Source organism: Nomascus leucogenys, chromosome 10 (genome assembly GCF_006542625.1).
Source record: "Nomascus leucogenys isolate Asia chromosome 10, Asia_NLE_v1, whole genome shotgun sequence".
NCBI lineage: Eukaryota > Metazoa > Chordata > Mammalia > Primates > Hylobatidae > Nomascus > Nomascus leucogenys.
The window spans coordinates 33,295,929-33,322,584 of NC_044390.1; the positions used below are offsets into that span (position 1 = coordinate 33,295,929).

The 26,656-nt window shown below is 40.8% G+C and overlaps 1 protein-coding gene across 1 annotated transcript in view; it reads right to left on the reverse strand.

Moving 5' to 3' along the window:
• Positions 1–26,656, reverse strand: part of TPH2 (tryptophan hydroxylase 2) — a 93,294-nt gene that overhangs the window by 55,129 nt on the left and 11,509 nt on the right. The window contains exon 6 of the mRNA XM_003259553.2: positions 4,968–5,164. Within this exon, the coding sequence (XP_003259601.1) occupies positions 4,968–5,164 (197 nt within the window). The remainder of the gene's footprint in view (positions 1–4,967; positions 5,165–26,656) is intronic.

Here is a 26,656-nt window from a genome sequence, read left to right on the forward strand (position 1 = left end):
AGTGCCCAGAACAGCATCATTTCCTTCAACATTGTATTGTCATAATGTTGATGAGGGGAAAAATTCGTTTTGTTATACATCATTTCAGTTTAAGCCACAGTTTTCAAGAACCTATCGATGACATTAAGTGAGGATTTACTATAATAGTGAAAAGATTACTACATTCAAGCTCATTAATATATCTTTCTTCTCATATAGTTATTGTGCACATGCATGTATGGGTGTCTATGTGTGTGTGTGTGTGTGTGTGTGTGTGTGTATGTAGTAAGAGCACATAAAATTTAGTAACAAATTTCCCTTATGTAATATGATATTATTAACTATAGTCCTCATGCTGTTCATTAAATCTCTAGGTTACCAGGCACTGTGGCTCACACCTGTAATCCCAGTACTTTAGGAGGCCAAGGTGGGTGGATGGTTTGAAGCCAGAAGTTCGAGACCAACCTGGGCAACATGGCAAAACTTTGTATCTACTAAAAATAAAAAAATTAGCTGGCATAGGCAGCATGCACCTGTAGTCCCAGCTACTCGGGGAATACAGGTGAGGCACAAGAATTGCTTGAGCCTAGGAGGTGGAGGTTGCAGTGAGCCGAGCTTACGCCACTGCACCCCGGCTTGGGCAACAGAGCAAGACTCCATCTAAAAAATAATAATTATAAAAAAAGATCTCTAGACTTATTCATCCTATCTAACTGCAACTTTGTACCCTTTGACCAATATCTCCCCTCTTACTCCACCTCCTGCCCCTTGTAACCGCTGTTCTATTCTTTGCTTCTGTGTATTTAACTTTTCCAAATTCCACATATGAGATAATGCAGTATTTTTCTTTCTGTGTCTGGCTTATTTCATTTAGCATAATGTCCTGGAAGGCTATTCCTTTAACTCATTAGAAGAGTACCACACAATGGTTGAAAATGATCTTAAGAGGCAAGAACCAACTAAGCTTATAAAAGAGGCTCATCCTGGGATTTCTGGTACCTCCTGGAAATAACCTGTTCTCAGGCCTCCTCAGACCCACAATTCGAACAGCACTATGTCCATTCCAAAAGCCTTCACTTTGGATTATTCCCCGGTGAATATCAAAAAGATAAGTGTATTTTCTTCTTTTTCCATATGACATCAATTAAGCCAGTATATCCCACATGTGGGACATATGTAACAGTACACAGAGGAACATTTTTTTTAATAGTTATGTATTTTATTTTTATGTGAATTAGAAAAAATATAAAACCATAACATCAAGAACTTTGAATCTGTAGATACCATTGCTTTAAAAGTTTCTGTCTTAAATAAATTAGGTATTTTAAAAGTGAGTCAATGAAATGATATAATGACACTTATACTTACATCATACTATCTACATGCCAGTGCGTGATACAAACTAGGCGATATATCCAGTTCACCAAGGGTTGTGGAAACCAATAATGAAAGAAATAGCTAAGACTCTGCTATGCTTAATGTGTGTTAGGCACATTAGACCTTTAAGGTATATCAATTAATTTCTCCTCTCAACCACCTTGTGAGGTAGATAAAATTACTATCTCCATTGACAGAGGGGGAAACAGACACAGAAAGGTTAAGGTGACTCTTCTAAGGTCACATAGCTAGGAAGGGGCAGAGTGGGGACTCAAGCCCTGACATTCTACATCCAGGGTCTATGGTCCAAGCCACTATACCATACTGCCTCTCATAAGAATATTAATTTGGGGGGTGAATACAGCAATATTTATGAGGTGATATTCTAACTATTGGGGTTTGGGGAACAATGCAGTAAAAAGCCATCTCAACATAAGGAGCTCTTGGTGAAGAGGTAATATGCATATCTCTGTGGGAAACAAAGAAGAAGATGACAGGAGAATACAGTCTAGTTAAACAACAACATAAGGCATGAGGTAATTAGGTGCTAATTAAGTGACACTGATCAGTAGTTCTCAATCTCTTTTCCTCAGTAACAAATACAGTAGATAACGTTCACGCATAACACAGAATGAAATCAGAGTGGGAGAGATCATGGTGGCTGCTATGATCAAGATTCATGAAGGAGGCAGGACTTGCTCTGAGTCCTGAAGAATAGGTAGAATGTGAGTAGGTGGAGAAGAGATGAAATTTTCTAGTAAGGAACAGAGTTTAAGCAAAGGTAAAGAGAGCCCACAGCAAGGGCAGAGGGTTTGTACAGGGCAGTTGCAGCAGGAAACTAACTTGGAAACCTGGGTCAGGGCCTCAGATTGAGGCTGAGCTGTTCAGACTTGAGCATGTAAAACAGAGATCAGCAAACTATCACCTGCAGGCCAAATCCAGCCCACTGCCTGTTTTTGTACACCCCAAAAGTGAGAATAGTTTTGCTTGTTTGTTTGTTTGTTTGTTTTGAGACAGAATCGCACTCTGTCACCCAGGCTGTAGTGCAGTGGCGTGATCTCAGCTCGCTACAACTTCTGCCTCCCAAGTTCAAGTGATTCTCGTGCCTCAGCCCCACAAGTAGCTGGGACTGCAGGCACCCACCACCATGCCCAGCTAATTTTTGTATTTTCAGTAGAGACAGCGTTTCGCCATGTTGGCCAGGCTGGTCTCGAACTCCTGACCTCAAGTGATCTGCCTGCGTTGGCCTCCCAAAGTGCTGAGGTGTGAGCCACTGCACCCAGCCAGTTTTTATATTTTTTAATAGACACATTTAAATGGCTATAGAAGTACCTATATAATAGCCTTGATTTTGCCTCTTGGCCCAAAAAGCCTAAAATATTTACCATCTGGCCTTTTACAAAAAAAGTTTGCCAGTCCCAGTGAAAACAAGAGGGAGCCAATGATAGTTTCTAAGCAGAGATGTCAGAAAAAAAAGTAATGTTTTAGAAAGTAACATTTATGGGCAGTGGGCAGGAGAGTTAAGGGAAGAAAATATAGGTATCAAGGTTATAAAATGATGAGGACCTCAATTTGGATGCCAGCAGTAGAATGGAAAGAAAAGGACAGATTTACCACATGTCATGAAGCCATAAGTGGCAACAGGGGGAGATTGTGGTAGGCTAAATAATGGCCCCCCAAGGATGCCTACATCTTAATCCCCTGAATCTGTGAGTATGTGACCTTACATGGCAAAAGAGACTTTGCAGATGTTATTAACTTAAGGATCTTGAGATGGAGAGGCTGTCCTAGATTATTTGGGTGGGGCCAATATAATCATAAGAGTCCTTATAAGAGGGAGGCAGAAGGGTCAGAGTCAGAGAAGGAGATGTGACAATGGAAGCAAGAAGAGTCCATGAGCCAAGGAATGCAGGAGAACTCTAGAAACTGGGAAAAGCCAGGGCACAGAAGCCACCAGAAAGAATGAGCCCTGTCAACACCCTGATTTTAGACTTCTGAGCCCCAGAACTGTTAGATAACTTGTGTTGTTTTAAGTCACAAAGTTTGTGGTAATGTGTTACAGCTATAATTGGACACTAACACAAAGAAGGACTGAGTATGGGATTGGGGGATAAAGTGGGCAGGAATTCAGAGGAGTCCTTAGAGGCAAGCCTGATGAGTTTAGAAAAAACAGTACTGATAGAAACTGGGGAGACAAGCAAGAAAGCAAGTTCCAGGAAAGAGAGCAGGCAATGAAGTTTTTGCTTTTGGAACTATTGCACTTGAAAGAAGAGAGAGAAAAGGGCAGAGAATCCAAGGACTTAAGCACAAGGAAAAACAGAGGAGGAGGCGGGACCACCATGAAACTTTGCCTCTTCCCCCAACCCCTCACAAGCCTATTTCCCAGCTATTGTTTCAAGGGGGTGTTGCCAGTGAAGGAACCCACAGAGTGTGAAATGATGTCACTGTATGATTCATCGGGTTCACTAGTGTAACATCAGCAACAAGTACAATTCCTGACACACAAATTATAATGTAAAGTATTGATCAATTAGTTGATTGATTGATTGACTAGTTGTGTGACCAGAAAGGGGTCCCATTCCAGACCCCAAGTGAGGATTCTTGGATCTCACGCAAAGAATTCAAAGTGAGTCCATTAAAGTGAAAGCAAGTTTATTAAGAAAGTAAAGGAATAAAAGAATACTACTCCATAGGCAGAGCTGTGGAATGGATCGCTGGTTGCCCATTTTTATGGTTATTTCTTGATTATATGCTAAACAAGGAATGGATTATTCATGAGTTTTCCAGGAAAGGGGTGGGCAATTCCCAGAACTGAGGGTTTCTCCCCTTTTTAGGCTATATAGGGTAATTTCCCGACATTGCCATGGCATCTGTAAACTGTCACGGCACTGGTGGGAGTGTCTTTTAGCACGTCAATGCCTTATGATTTGTGTATAACGAGTAGTGAGAATGACTAGAGGTCACTCTCATTGTCATCTTGGTTTTGGTGGGTTTTGGCTGGCTTCTTGACTGCAACCTGTTTTATCAGCAAGGTCTCTATGACCTGTATCTTGTGCTGACCTCCTAGCTCATCCTGTGACTTAGAATGCCTTACCTCCTGGGAATGCAGACCAGCAGGTCTCAGCCTTATTTTACCCAGCCCCTATCCAAGATGGAGTTGCTCTGGTCCAAACGCCTCTGACAGTTGCCTGATTTCTCCTACAGGAAAGTCACTAATATTCAACATTATCCATAAAATATCATCATTCAGTACATAATTTTTAACAAAGCAAATAAAGAGGCAATTTTGGAGGTCATTTCATACTCATGTAGCCCAGCATAGCAGCTCCTGGATCAGAAAAAGCTCAGAGCTGAACCTGCAAATATCCTTTGGGCCTTACCATTTACAACAGCCAACCACAAAGAGGCCTCAGCAAGCCCCTGAGCTGCAAATACAGCTGAGTTGCTGCTCTGCTTCCCACAGGTGTCCACAGGTAATTGTTGGCTCAAAGCCAACAACCTTTTAAATCACTATTTTTCCTTTTTTGGAAGAAGAGCCATTGCTGCAACCTGTGTCCTTGGAAGGCAATTGAGGATATTGACTAATAAGAGCAGTCTGTGTGAAATCTTACCTTTCAGAAACATGGAGACATCTTCGAGTTGAGGCACATTGTCCTCTCTGTAGCCACAGTATTTAGTCAGCAGAGGGAAGTTTTTCAAATACTCTCGGCAAGCATGAGTGGGATAGAGTTTGGAGAGCTCTCGGAATACAACACCCCAAGTTCTAGTTTCTTCTTCAGTATACTCCACCCTGGGAATGGGCTGACCACTAGGCAGAAGAGAAGAAAACTAAATGACTCTAGCTTTGAATCACTGAGTTAAGTATTTTCTCACCTCAATACCTATCGCAAGTCAGACCCTGGCAAAGTGGAGCACATGAGCTTCTGAAAGGATCCCATTAAGTATTATTTTTTAAAGCAAATGCTAACCTTCTAATGTTGTGCATGTGTATTTGAATTTCCATATAAATTATTTTTTAATTCAGTTATATCTTCACACATCCTTAGAGAAATGTGATAAGATTTATATTCTTGGCCGGGTGCGGTGGCTCACGCCTGTAATCCCAGCACTTTGGGAGGCCGAGGCAGGTGGATCACGAGGTCAGGAGATCGAGACCATCCTGGCTAACACAGTGAAACCCCGTCTCCACTAAAAATACAAAAAATTCTCCGGGGTGGTGGCGAGCGCCTGTAGTCCCAGCTACTCTGGAGGCTGAGGCAGGAGAATGGCGTGAGCCCGGGAGGCGGAGCTTGCAGTGAGCGGAGATTGCACCACTGCACTCCAGCCTGGGCGACAGAGCAAGACTCTGTCTCAAAAAAAAAAAAAGATTTATATTCTTAAACTGAGGTCAGTAACAAGTAATAGTTCCGGGTTGGAAGGAACTGGTTTAGGTACAAAACTATTCTCTGAGAGCATTTTCTGCAAACACCTAACGACAGTAATAAATAAATGTTTTGTCTCTTAAAAATAAAATTGCTTTATGGGTTCTTTTTGTCCCTTGCCCAGACTCACCCCAATCTTCAAGTGTAATTCTGAGATTATATCTTCAATGTCCAAAATGTCTGGGAGATACTGAAAGACTATGGTGAATTTAAAAGTGAAAGTTTTGCAAACCAAAAAATAAGGAGCATTCATTGCAGGTCATGCTGAAAGAAACACACATTAAGCCCCCTCAATTTAGGATGAGGTCAGCAAACTTTTTCTGTAAAGAGCCAAAAAGTAAATATTTTAGGCTTGTGGGTCATATGGTCTCTGTCACAACTGTTCAATTCTGCCACTATATCTCAAAAGCAACCATGCACAGTAACAAATGGATGTAGGTGTATTTTAATAAAACTTGTCTTTATTTGGCCCATAAACAGTAGTGTGCTAGTGACTGGTTTAGAATATTGAGACACCGTGCTGGACTGAAGTGTTCAGAGAGAGCTTCCTGGAGGAGGCACAACTTGAGCTGAGACTTTTTGGCCAGGTAAAGACCTACAGGTTCCGACAAAAAGAAAGTCAGGGGAAACTGGCGCTCTAATATAATAGCAGCCAGCAGCCACAGGCAAGGAACATACCTCGTGATGCAACCAGGGATGGGTAGACGGAAGAGAATACAAATATTTGCTTTTGTAAGCTATTGCTTGAGGGACCCGAATCTGAATTTAGCCTCTGATTAAGATACCTATTCTGAAACTCAGTTAGGATTTGAGAAAACCTCTCATGACATACTCAACGGCCACCTGCAGCACGCCCTCACTTCCCACCCTGGCAATGCGTCAGAAATTCTGCCTCTGCAATTAGCAAATATACATGTACAACATACGGAAGTCCAAACATATACATGTAAAACTAGGAGTTGTACCCCTGCAATCTACAAATCCAGCCTATAGCAGGTGGTCGCTACAGGAACCCATGCATAGACAGCAACTGTCACTCAGGGTTGCTGCAGTGAGAGGGGCATCTTCAATGAGCTAGGATCATTCAGGGGCACCCCTGAGGTAGAGAAAAATGAGATAGAGGACTATAACAAGAATAGGCTATCAAACGGATCCCCTAGCTGCCTTCCTTCTCCTCAACCCTCTACATATTTCAGTGTTCTCGGCAAAATACTTTCTGTTTAAAGTTCAGGTCCAAATGGAGTTTCTCCTGCCCCCAAATTATTTTTGTTTAAAAAAAATTAATTGCAGTACATGAGGGATGAGGGAATAACACATACTGAAGAAAAAAACAGAAACTCGCATTTGCTTTCTCTAAATACCAAGACTAGGTCTTCCACAAACCAAATTAGAACACGATTAGCCTTGTTTAAATTTGGCTGTTGATAACAAATAAAAAATTACAACCTAGCAAATATTTGCTGGGAAGATCAAGGCTTCTAAGACCTCGCACCTGTGATGAATTTAGAATGAAAGCTTGAAACGAAAAGACAAAAATAGAAAAGATGTAAGGAAATAAGTATATAAATGGTCTGCCTCTGGTTCGAGAAAATGCAGCTAAGTCTGTTTGAGATGGGTAAGCCAGTAAAGCTAATAAGGGCTGTGCATTATCAGAAGGTAGGAAAGCAATGAGGCTGAGACAATAAAGGAAATATTGAGAAGCCATTTGAGAAGAATCGTTAGGTCAAACTTTTCCCTTCAACATCAATCTGCAAACATGCAGCATTTCAAAGGGGAGCTGAATATTCAAGAGGCAGAATGAGATCAAGTATAAATTAGGATAGGAAGAAAGAGTTATACAGGTCTGTTACTTAATAATGAACTTCCAGCCTCGCAGTCTTGGGAATATGAGTGGTCGTGTATGTTGTCAGCTGTTCTGTTTGTCTCTCCTGGATAACTTGTCCTGTTCTTTGAGTTAAAAACTGGTGCAATGTACTGCTGCTACCCTAAACCCAAGTAAGTTGGCCTCCAGTCATATCGACAGATTTCTCATACCACTCTAACCCCACACCCCAGGTAACTCTTTAAGGTAAATATTTAAAAATCAATTTGATCGCAAAGTAAATACTAGTTTTATCTACTTCATGTCTGTTGAAAATATCCAAAATACAGAAAAAATAAGAAATTTTCCATTTTTCTATGTAGTTAATACAAGCATACAGTAACAGCTGATATTTGAGAGCTTACTATGTGCCAGGCATATGTTTCAGGTTAAGTGTTTTTATATGAATTGACCCATTTGATTCTCACAATTCCATGAGGTAGATACTGTTATTATCCCTCATTTTATGGATGAGGAAAGTGAGGCTCAGAGAAATTAAGCTGCTTGTCTAAAATCATGGATTCAGGCTTAAAACCTAGTCAGTCTAGCTGAAGACTGGCTGTAATCTTAATGGATTAGTATACACAAATTAAATGAAAAATTGTACTCCAGACTGATGGAGTAAAATTGATTTTTCACATCCCAACTTATTTTTCACATACCAAGCTAAAATAAGGTTTATAGGTATATGTATTCATATGTAGAGAATCTCATATACAATTATATGTCATCATGATACTAGGATATATTTGTAGATCACAAAGAGTACTTTCATCTTTATTCACTATTTAACCTTCTCAGTAAGACTATGAGGTTTTACAAGGCTCCTCAACAAAATAAACATGTGTTTGGGGCACCAGGAATGCAAGGCACTCACATTTTTTTAGGACTTTGAAATTTGACATTTGGGAAAAAAAATCATAGTCATGGGGAAAATCAGAATGTGTTGTATTTCTTTGAATTTGTTATGGGTTAGTGGGTTTTTTGTAAATCACGTATGAGAAGGGAGCCAGAGGGGTGCCCTGGTCTTTTCAAGGCCTTCGATATATCCCTGTATATCATTATGTATCTTTCTTTCTTTTTTGAGACAGAGTCTTGCCCTGTCACCCAGGCTGGAGTGCAGTGGCACAATCTCTGCTCACTGCAAGCTCCGCCTCCCGGGTTCACGCCATTCTCCTGCCTCAGCCTCCCGAGTAGCTGGGACTACAGGCGCCTGCCACCACGCCCGGCTAATTTTTTGTATTTTTAGTAGAGATGGTCCAAAACTAAAGTTACGTAAGGACTCCACATTCTAGAGAAATTCTCCAGCAGCTGAAGCCAACCATCTCCTTACAGGGCTTGGTGAGAGGCAGCACAAATGGCCCTATCACCAACAAACTCCTCCTGTACCACCTGTACCACACTCTCCCCAGACCTCATCCACCAGCCTACTGGGGAATCAGAGATGCTCAGCATTGTGAGGAGGTCGGTGTTTGAGGGAAAGGGCAGTTTATTTCCTCCTCTCAAAGTCAAGACAGCAGGCTGCCCTCTGAGAGCGCACCTGCGAGAAGTGGAGTAGAGCACTTCCTTTCCCAACTGACCCTTACTGGGCAGCTGGATCCAGGCCCCCAGGTGCTGCCACCACTGCAGAGCAGGGGACCGACAGTCCCTGGGAGAGTGTCTGGAGGCCTGGGAGGATGGTGTACCATGGGGAGCCTGCACATACGTCCTCTGAAATTTGAGGTTCACGTGAACATGAAGTCGAATGCCCAGCAAAATCTAGACATTTATGTGGGACCCAATGTGGTGTGCCTGCGAGAAAGATGGAAAAGTCCCACGCCATCCAGTTCTGCTCAGTTCTCAGGAGGCAGAAGACACCACAGTGGTCCCTATCACCGTCATGAAGAAGCTCTGAGGGCTGCCCCAGCTATGTTATGTCACTGACAAGGCCAAGGGAGGCAGAGCACATTTCTGCAGCTGTGGAGGTGAGGGAATGGTCTCCCCCAAGAAAACTATGCCTAACACGATTTCAGCAGAGAACACTCTATCAAAAGCGATTTGTCAGAACCAGGGTGAGTGTGGCCTGAGACCTACTCACCACTGACATTCCAGCAAGCATGTAAAAGGGCCTCAGCCTCCTCCCTTCCTCCTCGCAGCCCCCAACTCTAGAAGAAATAGGTCTTACAGAAGGGAAGGAAAAGTGTCTCAGAACCAGAGAACTCCCCAACAAACACATGCACGTCCACACACGTTCACTCCAAATAACTGCGGGAGAGGGAGGATACACTCTGAATCAAGTTTGAGATTAATATTTTTTAAATGAACAAGACCAGGTCTTAAATACCCAAATGAGACTATACTAATAATTGAAAATGACAGGAAATTAGATGTTGCTAAGGAACTTGCTTCCCAGCAGGAAAGTGGAATTCAACCCAATACAGTTGAAAGTGAAGAGTGGGAAAAATAAAACCATTTTATGTTGCTACAAGATGATACTCCTCAACAGACTAATTATATGTAAATATTATAATTGGATATCTAGAGAGTCTCCTGCATTTATATGGAATTTGTTGGGATTACAGCATTCTCAACAACCACCAAAATTATAATTCACAGGTTCTTAATTTACTGGAGAAAAACAAATGGGACTTTCAGTAGTTTCCATTCACTGTAGATTCTGCCCTCTTGTCAAAGAATGGCAAACTAAGATTGTATGAGCATTGATAGGGAACCAGTGTTCAGTGATGGCAGTACTATAAAGAGGCTAAACTGGTCACCATGGGGATGTCAACTTGAAAACAGGGAAAACTCCCTGGTGGATTATGTTACTCAGAGATGACTAAGAACTTTCTTTGAAAATATTGAAGGCTGTGGGAGGCATCTGTCTGCCTGTATGGTTAAACCCCACTCTTCCTAGAGAAAGGGAGATGATTCTGAAAAACCAGCCTTGTGCCTGCAGAGAAGAGGGAGTGGAAAGTGCATAGACAAATCTAATTGAGGGCAGGTATAGATATAGTTATTCTGTGCGAGTCCTGAGCTTGTTAGACCAAAGTTGTTTAACAAACACATTTTTAACTTAGAAATCCAGGGACATATGCCCCACTGAGACTGAAATTGTGGAAGTTCTTTCTACAGCCAGATGAATAAGCAACAATGCTCTCATTTTATTTAACTATTATTTGATCTTCTCCTCCAGCGGTCCAACAGCAAGCTATTTTTCTTACACATTTTTTTTAATTAGGGGAATTGGAAAATACTCGATTTTGATGCTATATCCTGGCTGCCTCCTGGAGTTCTTGCTGCTGGAATTCCTAATATGAGATGCAGTTTCTCAGCTTGTGTTATCTTTAGAAGAACTTCAGTGTGGGGAAGCAATTCACTTATTCATTGGAGGAAGATGTGACAGGCTGCAATTGATAGTATTTACATCAAGATGGCAAGACTGTCTGAAACACACACCAATTGTGTTCTTTGAAAACAGCCAGATTTTCTCAGTGGCAAGAACCAAACAGAGCAGAAGATAACAGAGAATTGGGTAAGGGAATGGGTGAATCTGATAGAAACAGTTAAGAATGAACTCATTTACTATTTTATTTCATTACATGTTCCTTAGGGCAGGAGATGCCTCACTTATTCAAGAGATGTTTATCTGCCTGGAATAGACTGTCCCTCTCATCTTTTCTTTCCTTCCCCACCTTTGGTGTTTCTGTCTTGATTGACATCTCTACCTGGGGGTTGCAGAAAACAAATAAGAAGAGATTAAATGCATCAACCTTGCAACTCCTAGCAGCTCCTCGGCATGTTCTGCACATGTATCCCAAAACTTAAAGGATAATAAAATACATATATAATTTTACTGTATGTATACTATATCTTAATTTCTAAAGTGTAATTTATGGTGTTGAATCAATAAAACCACAGAATCCTTAAAAAAAAAAAAAAGATTTAGACAGGGCCTTTGAAGAAACATTATGGAAACATCAAGGCTAGTGGTCTCTTATTCCTTCTTGATTTATGGGATGACTTTGTTGCACTCCACAATAAATATACCCTGAATTTGGCAAAATTTCCAGAAAGCTATTTGAAATTTATCCCCTTTCCTTCTTATTCAAGAAAGCACCTAAGAATATAGAAGACAGGTTGACATTATTCTATTATTATAAGAATAACCTTATTTTCAATCTAATGTAACTTTTTAAAGGAATTCATCGCTCAAGATACATTAAAGACCTAAATGTAAAACCCAACACTATAAAAACCCTAGAAGAAAACCTAGGCAGTACCATCTTGGATATGAGAACAGGCAAAGATTTCATGACAAAGACACCAAAAGCAATTGCCACAAAAGCAAAAATTGGCAAGTGGGATCTAATTAAACTTAAGTGCTTCTGTGCAGCAAAAGGAACTACCAAGAGAGTAAATGGACAACCTACAGAATAGGAGAAAATATTTGCAAACTATGCATCTGACAAAGGTCTAATATCCAGCATCTATAAGGAACTTAAACCAATTTATTAAATTGGTGCAAAAGTAATCGCAGTTTCTAACACAAGAGAAAAACAACCTCATTAAAAAGTGAGCAAAGGGCATGAGCATTTTTCAAAAGAAGGCATACATGCAGCCAATAATCATGAAAAAAAGCTCAACATCACTGATCATTAGAGAAATGCAAATCAAAACCACACTGAGACCATCTCACACCAGTCAGAATGCTTTTTATTTAAAAATCAAAAAAATGACAGATGCTGGCAAAGTTGCAGAGAAAAGGAAACACTTATACACTGTTGGTGGGAGTTTACATTAGTTCAACCATTGTGGAAAGCAGTATGGCCATTCCTCAAAGAGCTAAAAGCAGAATTACCATTCAACCTAGCAGTCCCATTACTGAGTATATACCCAGAGGAATATAAATCATTCTACCATCAAGACACATGCATGCAAAACTTCACTGCAGCACTATTTACAATAGCAAAGACACAGAATCAACCTACATGTCCATCAGTGACAGACTGGATGAGGAAAATGTGGTACATGTACACGATGGAATACTATGCAGCCATAAAAAATGAGATAATGTCTTTTGCAGGAACATGGATGGAGCTGGAGGCTATTATCCTTAGCAAACTAATGCAGGAACAGAAAACTAAACACTGCATGTTCTCGCTTGTAAGTGGGAGCTAAATGATAAGAACTTATGAACACAAAGAAGGAAACCACAGACACTGGGGTCTCCTGGAGGGTGGAGGGTGAGAGGAGGGTGAGGAGCAGAAATGTAAACTATTGGGTACTAGGCTTAACACCTGGGTGATGCAATAATATGTACAACAAAACCCCATGACATGTGTTTACCTATGTAACAAACCTTCTCCTGTACCCCTAAACCTAAAGTAAAAGTTAAAAAAAAGAATTCATCATCACAAAATTTATAATTAATTGCTATCAAGCATTTGTTGCATGTCTCACAACTGAGGTGTCACACCAGGTGTGTAGAAATTTCAATCAGTAATTGATGACTCTCATTTTTAGCCAGTGACCATAGTGTTACCTAGTACTATATTAGTTGGTACCACCTTCATGAAATAGTATCACTTGCATCCAGGTGTCTACAGAGTACAGCCAAATACTCAATGAGTATTCAAGAAGATCGCTTATGCCTCTGAGACTGGAAAAATATTGCCAGAATATATATGTATATATTCTGCATCAACTAAAAATACAAAAATACTAAAAATACTAAAATTAACCGGGCATGGTGGCGTGTGCCTATAATTCCAGCGACTAGAGAGGCTGAGGCAGGAGAATCGCTTGAACCCAGGAGGCAGAGGTTGTAGTGAGCTGAGATCGCGCCACTGCACCTCAGCCTGGACGACAGAGACTCCGTTTCAAAACAAAACAACTGAATGTTGCCAGAATACTATATATACTAATATATAATATATAATAAGCATATATATACTAATATATATATGTGTATATATATGCCCAGAATATTGCCAGTATGTATGTGCGTGTGTGTGTATATATGTGTGTGTGTATGTATATGTGTGTGTGTATATATATATATATATATATATATTTTATCCCATTCAATTATCTTCCATTGATTTGCTTTCCCAGGTTTTGAATGAAACTGAGATATATGTGGCTGTTTGGGTACTTTGTGACTCCTGCATAAACACCAGTTGTTGATGCTTTAATTTCTCTGAAATGGTTTCTCTCCTTTTTGCTTTTTGGGCTTGGTGGGTTTCAACAAGAAGTCTCAGCATTTCAAATATGCTGAGACTTCTGTAAAGAGAAGAATAATTTTTTAAAAATCCAAGTGACTTAATTCAATTGGTCTTGTTTTCAACCTGTGTGTGATACCACCTATGTCAAATGGAAGTTGCTAAGCAGATTTTTTTTTCTTTCTTTCTTTTTTTTTTCTTTGAGACAGAGTCTCACTCTGTCACCCAGGCTGGAGTGCAGTGGCACAATCTCGACTCACTGCAACTTCTGCCCCCCAGGTTCAAGCAATTCTTCTGCCTCAGCCTCCTGAGTAGCTGGGACTATAGGGGCTTGCCACCACGCCTGGCTAATTTTTGTATTTTTAGTAGAGACAGGGTTTCACCATATTGGCCAGGCTGGTCTTGAACTCCTGACCTCACGATCCGCCCACCTCAGCCTCCCAAAGAGCTGGGATTACAGGTGTGAGCCACTGTACCCAGCCGCTAAGCAGATTTTTTAAAAAAGAAAACGTGGCCTCTTGAGCAGTACATATATATATATATATATATATATATATATATACATACACTAATACATAGTATTAGTATATATATATAATATATGTGGCTATATATATATATACACACACTAAATGGAGTTGATGATGAATTCTAATTAAGGTTTAACCAGAAGGCAAATGTAATTTTTATTTACTGACTTCCAAAAATTCATAAGAAAAGTCTGGGAGTTCTGCATTTGATAAAATTAGACTTCAGAATTTAGACCATAAAGGACACTCAAGAAATTTATGATAAAATATTATCAGTAATGCCCAGGGGTAAAAAAGCAAAAAGTAAAATATTCAAAATATTACTCTGCTAAATGTGTCTCCCTATTAGGCTATACACTTTTTGAAGGCAGAGATTTTTGTTGCTTTGTTCATTTTTGTATCCCTGCTACCCAGTGTTGAGCCTGGAATGCGGAGGTGTTCAGGCCAGGCACGGTGGCTCACATCTGTAATCCCGGCACTCTGGGAGGCTGAGGCGGGCGGATCACTTGAGGTCAGGGGGTCAAGACCAGCCTGGCCAACATGGTGAAACCCCGTCTCTCCTAAAAATACAAAAATTAACCAGGCATGGTGGTGTGTGCCTGTAATTCCAGCTACTAGAGAGGCTGAGGCAGGAGAATCACTTGAACCCAGGAGGCGGAGGTTGCAGTGAGCTGAGATCGTGCCACTGCACCTCAGCCTAGATGACAGATACTGTATCTCAAAACAAAACAAAACAAAAAAATAATATTTGTTGAGTGAGTAAATCAATCAATCAGCCTAAAGCAAAACACAGATTTAAATGTTGGGGAAAAAATAGTTATGCATCAGAGAGTCTGGCAGATATGTATTTGTCTTGCCTCATATATTTCAATTACTATGCAAAAAGCAAAGATTCAGGATTTTAACAAACTTTCTGGTAGCTTCCAATTATTCCTATGTACGATTTATATATCAGGGTTTCTTTTTTCTAATTTTCTCAGTTCAGTTTTCCTGACCCTTGTCTAGACATCATCACTCAGTCACACTTGTAACCAAAATCTTCACCAGGAAAGAAAGCAGCATATGTAAACCCAAAGGGACAGAAAAGTCCAAACTTAACTAAATACAGAGATGTTTCCTTGGCTGGACATTGTCATGAATGAACTTCAAAAACATTTTCAAAGCTACAGAGCACAATGATTTAATAATATTTTTTTACAAACAAAAACTCACAAATCAGTACAGCAACTTAACAACCATGTAAATTATGCCTAAATTTCAAAACATTCAAGTCATCTGACATACGTGGCTTGACGGGGACTCATCTGTAGAGGAGATTAGGAGCCCCATGACTGCTAAGCCACGCCGTAGAGTAAACATAAAAGCATAAACGCATTTTCAGCTAGTCCCCTAGGCCAGTCAGGTAAAGAGCATTTGCGATCACATATTTTATTTGCTTTTGCAAATGAGTTTTGCGCACATGAATTTTTGTAAATGAGTCTACGGGCCCTAAGGAACTTTCAGATGGGAGCAAACAAAAACGTTAGTTTGTTTTGTTCACATTGTTAATATTGGTGCTGCCTTTACAAGAGACATAATGAAAATAAACTACTGCACCTAGGGAGCCTCAGGGAGAACAAAGATTTAACTCCTAGAAATTATTTGTTTTTATTTGTCCTGTGCACCACAGGATAGGGCTTCCCACTATTTTCTCACCTTGCAGAAAGCCCTCTTCATATTCTAGAGAAGCGATTTTCATCTGCAAAAACTATCATGAAATTAAATATCAACAGCAACAACAATGGATCTAGCATCCATCAATATGTACATGCTCAACATACACAAGGAGCTTGAGCTCAAAGAACTTGATACAGAAAAGAGCTAAAATTCCCAGTCACCAATAGCAGCTAACAGTCGGGCCACTAGCATGAAGAGTCACAGAGGTAGAATCTCTAAGAGTCACAGATTTAATGAGATACATCTTGCACGTTGTTTGAAAGGGACAGAACACAGCTAACTACTAGGCCCTGATCTTTTTCAGAGTGATAGATGAAGAAGCGTGATTATCCTACAGCTCATGGTCCTGCGCAAATTAATAATAGCATTCATTTATTCACCCACCCACTTCACTGTAACAGTACCAATACTATAATAGTTCATTACATGGATTATATCATATAATGCTTATCTTAAAGAGTGACTAAATGACTATTCATGTCCTCACTTAACTGTTGAAGAAACTGAGGCTTACAAATGTAATAATCTGTCCAAGATCAAACAGCTAGTAAGTGCAATAGTGGAGACTCAGATGTAGGAAGGCTAGCTCTAGATACCCCACTCTTGACCAATACACATCAGTACAAGGTACTGAGTACCCAGTATGTACCCAGCATCAAGGTTTGGCCTCCGTTTCCTCATTCGAAACTGAGGGAAATAAGACTTCTCACATTGTGAGGATCAAATGAGAGGTCATCTGTAAAACATCCTGGCCAGTGCCTAGTGCCTAATAGGTACTCAATATAGCTGGTTCTCTTCCTCCAGGTGTATAAAAATGAATAAAATTTCATCACTTCCCTGCAGGGTTGGGAACAGGTCTGGAGAGGACAAAACAGCACTGTTCCATATAAATCCATTCACCTCTCAAGCAGGACTTGTGGAAGTAATTCGAATCCTTCATATTCATGAAAATCATTTTAAAGTAAAAATACTCATACCTCTTTCCCTGTGAAACACATTAGAATTTGGTGCAACTGTTGTCCTTGTCAGTAAGTGATACAGGATCATACTGCGTTAATGTTTTCCACAGCTGTGGGAGCCATGCTATAATCAGACAACATCCTACTGAGGCATTCACACACATCTAAAAAACCCACCAAGCTCAAAAAGCAAAATGGAGAAACCTTTTCCAAATCAATTTTCCCTTTTGTCTTTCTTTGCAACTCTCACGTTCCCTTCCTTTCAGCCATTGAGCTGCGCTTCAGGTAGAGAGAAACATTTGGCATGAAAATGATTCTCTCATAAAGCCTGAAGTATTTTAAATACTTATAAGAACTGTGCATTTCAAATATGCTAAGACTTCTGTAAAGAGAAGGATAACTTTATAAAAACCCAAGTCACTTAATTCTATTGGTCTTGTTTTCAACCTGTGTGTGATACCACCTATGTTAAATGGAAGTTGCTAAGCAGATTTTTTAAAAAAGAAAAGATGTGGCATCTTGGGCAGAGAAAGATATTTGAATTCAACAAGAGAAGCACTCTAAAAATCCCTAATATGACCTTCCTCAGAAACTATCCTACTCATCTGGGAAATGACCCCACTACTACAAATATTTGGTTTTGTTCTACTTTTCAATTTACCGCTTCATTTCAGAGAAATTAAAGCATCAACAACTGGTGTTTATGCAGGAGTCACAAAGTGCCCAAACAGCCACATATATCTCAGTTTCATTCAAAACCTGGGAAAGCAAATCAATGGAAGATAATGGAATGGGATAAAATTAGCTCAGTCAGGGAGAAAACATATTTGCCTTCTAAGGTGCCTCTTCTCAAAAGGGCAGAGAAAGGAAAAAAATTAAAGCTTGGTTTCACATCACAGCAGAGCCTACAATTCATCAAGGTGACCATCTGCCAATGAAATTGATGAGGAAAACATCATTAAAAAGAAAAACTTGCAACGCCCTCCACCCCAGTTAAGTTTTTTTCCCTGTTAAGAAGGCATAACCTTCCCTTCCATTCTTCCTCTACCTTCTACTTGTTATGTTTCCAATTAAGATTCGCCTATCTAAAAATAGGTAATGTGGCACTCACAACTCCTGTTTGTAATGTATTCCTTTAAGCTACATTCTGAAACCAAGCAGGATCCATAAATCATGCCTCTTCTCTCATGAAATGAGAAATGCTAAGGTCAACTGAAATTTCTAGAAAGGTGGAGAGGTAGAGCCACCCCAGTTATTTTTCTGTAAGTTGCAATAATTGCAAATGCCCCTTAGGAAAAACTCAGCATCAGTAATCCCCTAGCTCAGACACAAAGCTAAACGGTCACAGCTACCTGCAAGCGGGAGAAGCCCCAGTGTGCACAGTACTTAGCACTAGGACGCGAGAGGCAGGGCAGCAAAACAGCTCTACTCCAAGTCTGCATCTACCCTTATTAGTCTCTGATCATCTGTCTCTTTCCTTTTCTTTGCAGACCTATGGCTGAGTCATCTAGTGAAAGAGGAAACTGAGAAGACATCCTAAGAAGTGAGATGCTGGCTTGGAAATCCAATATGTTCATTCTAAGGCACATCCATTCCATATTTATGTATCTACTCAAATATCTTAAAATGCACTGCATATTACCGAATCTCAGTCCCAGAAGGCCTTGTTTCGACATTATGTAGTGCTTGGCAGTATAAGCAGAAAGAGGAGGGTAAAAAAAAAATGCCCTTCTCTGCTTTGATGAGAATAGAAGGTTAGAATCAACACCACTCCATGTAAAAGGAGAAAATTCTCTGCCTCTCTGATAGAGCTGAGTGGAATATTCACAAGCTCACCCAAATTGAATGTGCCTGCTGAGCTGGTGATTGCATTTTTCAAATATGCTAGTCCTCTTTTGGAGCTGTTTTGTTTTAGGGTCTCTGTTTAGCTGTGTACTTACACTCAGAGCAAATGAATCACAAAGGGTGCAATTTTATAAATAAAAAAATCAAGAAATAAATAAGCTAGCAACTAGTAAAAACCAGTGACACATCCCTGGCAATTGATTTTCAAGCCTCAGCCCAGCTGTGTTTATTTCCATTCATTCTATATCTCACGAGGGTCAGGCTTTGGGTAGGAGGAGAAGAGCGTGGGGCCTGGGAGAGAGGGAAAAATCACCACACGGAATGGAGACATGGTTCTGCCATGCCAGACACTGGCAGATGTCCCCAACAACCTGCGAGAAACAGCATGGCTTTGCAGTGTCACAGGGCTGGTTTGAGTTCTGAGTCCATAAAGTTCTAAGTGTATTAAATACTTACAAGGACTGCGCATTTCAAATATGCTGAGAATTCTGTAAGGCAAATAACTTTTACAAATGCCAAGTCACTTAGTTCTGTCACTGTTATTCCCAACTTGTGTATGAAACCACCTATGTCAAGTGGAAGTTGCTGAAGCCACTTCAGAAAACAAAAAAGAAAAGGGTGTAGAATTTTGAGCAGACATTTAGATTCTTCCGGAGGCATTCTTGAAACCTCTAAAAGTGACCTTACTCAGAAATTATTCTGGCCATCCAGGAAATGACCCTGGTACTATAAATATTTGCTTCAGTTCTGCTCTTCAATTTACTGCGCCATTTCAGAGGAATTTTAAGCATCTATACCTGGTGTTTCATGCAAGAGGCACAATCAGCTGTGTAACATTTAGTAAGTTTCTTAATGTCTCCGAAGTTCAGTTTCCTCATCTTCAAAATGCGTACAATAATGGCACCTACCTCAAGGTCTCGTTGTGTGGTTAAATGACAGAAAATCAAGTGACACGTTTAACACAGTGCAGGATCTAAGAAAAGGAACCCAATACAGTATGAAAGTGTTAGCTGAGAGGTCAACATAATGAACATTTTTACCACCATGAGCCATTCAGGGATGAGTCCAACATAGCCCTGTTGCGAGCTTATCTTCCAACCTTATTCTGGCTGAGACACATTGACCTAACAACTGATTATATGAAATTGAGAAACAATTAGCTATTTACCACGTGACACATAATCGTATCTATCATAGATTTAATATCTCCTTGTGTCAGTCAGCATTCTGAGTCCTGTAATCATTGCTAATCCTCCCAATCATGCAAGGTAGAGGTTGTGCCCATTTTAAGATGAGAGCATGAGAATTAGAGAGACTAGGTCACTGCCCATAACCATAGAGCTTTTAAGTAGTAGAGCGGGAATTCAAACCTAATTCTGTCTAGCTCCAAAGCCTATACATTCTGCCACATCTTCGGCTATACCATGCTACCTCTTCTTTCATAGAGATTAGTTGTACAGATAGCACATTAGCACCCACTGTGTGAGAGCAGTTAAAAAGTGTCATAAAGAAATGAAATGGGGCCAGCCACAGTGGTTCATACCTGTAATCCTAGCACATTGGGAGGCCAAGGCGGACAGATTGCTTGAGCCCAAGAGTCTGAGACCAGCCTGGGCAGCATGGGGAAACCCCATCTCTAGAAAAGATACAAAAATTAGCCAGGCATGATGGCATGCACCTGTGGTCCCAGCTACTGGGGAGACTGAGTCAGGAGGATCACCTGAGCCTGGTAGGTCGAGGTTGCAGTGAGCTAAAATCATACCATTGCACTCCAGCTCAGGCAACAGCGTGAGACCCTGTTTCAAAAAAAGGAAGGAAGGAGAGAAGGAGGGAAGGAAGGAGGGAAGGAGGGAAGGAAGGAGGAAAGGAGGGAAGGAGGGAAGGAGAGAAGGAAGGAAGGGAGGAAGGGAGGGAGGGAGGAAGGGAGGAAAGGAGGGAGGGAAGGAGAGGGAGGGAGGGAACAAGTTAAATGAATGTGGTACCCAACCTCCCAGATGGTCCTCAGTGAACCCTGACTCCTGATATTCATGCCCATGTGTAATCCCTTCCCACAATGTGTCACAATTGGTCTATGAATCTAACGGATACAGCAAGAGTGATGGTGTGTCACTTCCAGTGCTAGCTTATAAAAGGCATTATAGATTCTGCTTTGCTTCTCTCTTGGATCACATGATTTTGGAGAAGCCAGTTACAATATCTTGAAGATATTCAGGCTGCCTGGTAGAGAGGCCATGTTGCTAAAAACACTGAGGCCTCCTGCAAAACAGCCCTATGAGTAACCATATTGGAAGCAGGTGTTCTGGCCCTAGTCAAGCCTCTGGATGATTGTTTCCCTGGCCAACAGTTTGCTTTACGAGAGACCCTAATCTAGAATCCTCCAGCTAGGCTGTTCCCTAATTCTTGACACTCAGAAACTATGTGAGATAATAAATGTTTGTTGTTTTAAGGTGCTAAATTTGGGGATTATTTTTTATGTAGCAATAACTAATATAGTGTAAAAATCAGACAGAAGTCAGGATGGTACAAAAGCCTTGGCCAAGGGGAGTGGAGAAGACTGGCAACCAAAGGGTCATAAAATGATTTGGAGCATGAGAACAGACAAAAAGAAGAGATCATTTGAAGTGAGAAAATAACAATATTATCAAACATTTATATAGCACATGTAGTGTTCTAAGTTTTGTTACTATATTCGCTCATGTAATCCACATAACAATCTTATAAAGTAGGACTAGAGTTATCCCCATTTTACAGATAAGGAAACTGAGGTACAGAAGATTTCAACAATTTGCCCAGGTCACTCAGTTAGTAAATGGTAAAGCTGGGATTCACCCCAGGCAGTGCAGCTCCAACTTCTGACACTTAACAACTTCACACGCTGCCTCTCAGATCTAAAGAAAAACAAGAAAAGCAGCCAAGGCCTTTATGTTGTCAGGGGTCTGAGTAAACCCCATGCCTTTGGTCTAGATTGTTTTATTATTGTTTTAATAAGGATAATAAATTACATTGTATAGCAATGCCCCACTTACTTCACTTAATCCTTAAAAAAAACTCCCAGGAGAGGCAGAAGAGACATTTTTATCTCCATTTTACAGAGGAGAAAAACTGAGGCTGAGCAATGTTAAGGGATGATTTGAATCTGTGAATTTTAAATCAAATGAGTTTTGGCAAATTAAGGAATTGTCCAACTCTAATTTAGGTTAGAGTTGGAAATTCTGACATGTTGAAACTCTCTTGTTTACCTTACCTATTGACAGTTGTAGTTGCCTATTTACATTTCAGATTCCATGGATAAAAATAAATAAATCAAAGAGGAAGCAGCCCCATGAGAAGAACATGAGGTTCATGTGCTACCTTACTTTCAACCAGGAGTAAGTACATTCATAATAAAACACAATCACAATAACATTCAAAATCAATTTAAGCAAACAAGAGTGGCATAATTAAAGTCAGAGCTCAGGGCCTCTTTCCAAGAGAATAAGATGGATTGAAATAACTACCACCATCCCCACGAAAAATATAATTAAATTAAATATGCATGCATATTATTGAGGAATAATCATTGTAACAGCCCCCAAAAGAAAAATATGTTTATTTCTAGTCAATTGAAAAAATGTATCACTGATTGTTCCCCCAACAATACAGTAATTGTGAAGTCCACAGAAATGCAGCAAAGTTAATGCTGAGGTTCAAATATGAAGGCACTAAGGAGAGAAAACTGGACAGTTTCAGACAAACCTAAGAGCTACAACATCGCAGTCATAATTTCCTCTTCCTCCACATGCTATCTGCCCCCCACGCACTTCCATTTCCTCTGAACTGCAAGTCTATATGCACATTACATTATCTAATCATGGGGTACTTTTTTCCTGTTTATACTAGAATTTATTTTATTTGGGCGGGGGAGGAGAGGCGTGATCTTCATGTTAGACATTCTCTCACAGATGATTTTAAAAACAGTGTCCTCTCGATCCAGGGCGTTCATTCTCAGATCTTCTATGAAGAATGATATTTACACTAATGAATGTTTCCTGTGCTATTATTGGTGAGGCAATTAGGCCTTCCCACACTCATGTCTGCAAGCTGCTGTGGGCCTCTGGGTAATCAATCATGTTTCTCGGCAGCACTGTCAATCAGAAGCTCGCCTGAGTGGCATCTATTGACAGTTCTCAGCATGCCGGCGCTTTCCCGCTCCCTCTCCTCTTTCGGGTTCATGGTAATACAGAATTTGAGCCTGCTGTTTTTTCATCATAGAGTGGAATTTTTTCATTTTTCTCTGCTTGTGTTTATTCTTCCCCCCTGCTTTATCCTTTCAAGAATATCACAGAAAATATAGTATTCAACACGAATCCCCCAGAGGGCTTCTTGGCTGTGGTTTCAATATGTATTATTCTGTATTTCATTTCTTTTTCTTCTCCTTACCTTTAGACACCTCAAACTACATCCTGCTAACCCCTATTACAACCCCAAAATATCTATACTCCATCTTTCTCTGTATTTCTGACCACATGTTTGACTTCTTCTCATTGTCCAGAAAGTCTTAACTAATTATCAACAGGGAATTGAATTGTTCTCCACCTGCCAGCGTGGCCCCTAATTTTATCACCAAACTATATTTGCGAGGACTGCATATGCCAGATTTTTCAAAACTACCCCAATCTCAAATGATCTATTCCTTGGACAAAGTGGTTCTAAACGTCAGTTTGGAAAATCAGGTTGTTGCACACTTAAATGAGATTATTTTAAGTAATTATGGTATTCACATCACTCTCCTTTATGTACTCAGAAAACCATCAGCACTAGAAAAATACCTATTTCAATTAGAAATTGCATCTCTGTTTCCTATAAACTGAAGGGAAACCTTACTTGCTACATGGCAGCCTGGAGACAACAGACAAGGCCCATTTGGAATTTGTTAGTATCTGTGCCCCACCCCCACCAGCACCATAGCAAGCACATGAGCCCAAAAGTGACACACAGGACTGTCTCGCTCTTATCCATCCTCAAATTCATACTCAGAGAAACTTTAGCAATGACAGCATGCGGGGCATTAAGGAATGATCCTTGGCTCTACTTCCCACAAGTCCTGGGTTCGTGCTTTCCCGATTTAACTACCTTTGGTAGGCACCTTCCTCAGTTCATCCACTCACAAGAAGTACTGGCAATCTGTATTTTGGCAGCTTCCCATGTGCAAAAAAAGAAAAAAAAAAAAGGCAGGGAAAAGGGGGTGGGGAGGAATATGACTGCTTTTTATGAAATCTCTCTGTAAAGAGGAATGTGGGTCAACAGAAAATACTTCTGTATATGCAACAGCCCTTCAATGGGAAACTAAACAGTTTCTTCCAAGAATGTTTTGAGCTACATTATTTGTAAATGGTACATAAACAATGGTATTAACATCACTAAAGAAGAAAACAGTAGGTCCACTGGAAATGGAAGACAGCCTGTGGAAAAGGTCGGGGGAGATGTAGTAAACCTAATAATATAAGTGACGTTTATAATCATTGGTCATGTGTTGGGCAATGTGTGAGGTACGGCACATGCATTCTCTGTTTTAGTCCTTACTACAAGCCTGTGAAATGGGTCCTATTGTTGGGCACACTTCCCAGATGAAGCAGCCATGGCACAATGAGGTTGCACATCTGGCTTGGAGCAAAGGAGTGCACACAAGCCCAGACTGTTGGAGTCCAGTGCCGCAGTTTTTAAGCATGCTGTTATCCAGCCTGGTCAGTCTGGGCTCAGCACCATCCAGGGGAGAGGGCTATAATTCCCTGGATTCTAAACTCTCTTAGGTAAATACCCTTTGCCTAAGAGAGTTTATGACTTGACTCTGCATCCACCAAGTAGCCTAAGGTTATAATCTGGCCTCCTCTACTATCATGACTATAAGGATCATTTTGTGAGTCCTCTGAGGGTTGTTTCTCACTATAAAATGATGAATTGGCCATTTCCTGGCTCTCTTGGCCTCCTGAACATTCAGTTACCAACAGCCAAGCCCCTTGAACCTTAGCACTTCCCAGCCCGCCAAACTGGGACCAGATCCTGGAATGTCCCAGCTCCATCCAGCCCTCTTTTGTGTAAATGTCCACCAGTTTCTCCAATTTCTACTTTTTTTCTCTACAGACATCACAGCTTCATCTTACTCTTTAGCTATGCAAAGGTGGCAAACGCAAACCCTTGTTAACACTTTGAGAACCTCGCTCTCCATCATTTTGACTATATGCTCATTTTCTGTCCTCTCCATATAAATAATGTTTTCTTTAAAACCAAATGACTCCTCATTATCAAAGTTCCATGCAACTGGTCGACTCATATATCCTACTTGTATCACCACAACATCAGCTTGCCTTTGTTTAGCTTTTGAATTCTATCAAGAAGAAATAAGTAACACTTGAGCTAGTCCCTTAGTCTTGGCTCACCGCAACCTCCACCTCCCAGGTTCAAGTGATTCTCCTGCCTCAGCCTCCCAAGTAGCTGGGATTACAGGCATGCACCACCACGCCTGGTTAATTTTGTATTTTCAGTAGAGACAGCGTTTCTCCATGTTGGTCAGGCTGGTCTCGAACTCCCGACCTCAGGTGATCTGCCTGCCTCAGCCTCCCAAAGTGCTGAGATTACAGGCATGAGCCACTGTACCCGGCCGAAATCATGTCATTTTATACACACACACACACACACACACACACACTTATATAAAACATATAGCATCTACCTATAAAATACATTTTCTGGCCAAGCACAATGGCTCACACCTTTAATCCCAATAGTTTGGGAGGCCAAGGCAGGAGGATCACTTGAGCCCAGGAGTTTGAGAACAGTCAGGTCAACATAGCAAAACCCTGTCAAAAATACAAAAAGTAAATTTTAAAAATTAGCTGGGCATGGTGGCACACACCTGTAGTCCCAGCTACTCAGGAGTCAGACTGAGTGACAAAGCTATCTACTTTATCTAAGGGAAAAGGCTCTGCCAGACATTGAGCTTCTGGCAGGTCATGCTACAAAGAACTGCCCTGCCTACACCTCTAAGGATCCAACTTTACAGTCATGACCTGATTCCACAGAGCCTGTGGACCAGGGGGAGCCAATCATAAGGCTCACAACCATCATCAGGGCCTGAGGTGAAAACGTGAGCTCAGCCCATCTGAGTCCTCTCTTGGCAATTTAATCAGGAAACACTGGGACATGGGGCTAGCGGGAGTGGTACTAAGGGTAAGAAGGGGGCCTGAGGTTGGGCTTGGGCTAGGGCAAGTGCATGCTGACATTGCAAGGTGTGGAAACTCACAGTAGAGAGGGGAAAGAAGCTGCTTAGAACAGAGGAGATGAGAATAGGCACATGTGAAAGGGCATGTGCCATGTGGTCCTGGTTTTTAAGAACATTGTTTTCCTAAATGTAGTGGAGAAAGGATGAAGGATGCCTGGGACTTGGGAGGATGAAGGGAAGAGCACCTAAGCATCAAAGGAAGCTAGGGATGCCCAATGAGAGGTGGGATGAAGAATCTTCTCATCTGTCTTAGGCACCTGTGTGTCAGATTCCTTTTTATAAACAAAGCCCACACTGAGACCCTCTATAACACACATAACGTTCTAAACTTTCACCAATGACAAATTTGCCTCTCAGGACAGTCAAGTTTCACACCTACTCTCAATTGGGGTAGGACGAATCTTTCCCTTATGAGATATGGATTTACATTTTGTTCTGATGACAAGTTTCCTGTAGCTGATCAATCATACCAGACAGAGGAAAGATAGCATTGTGATGATCTATGAG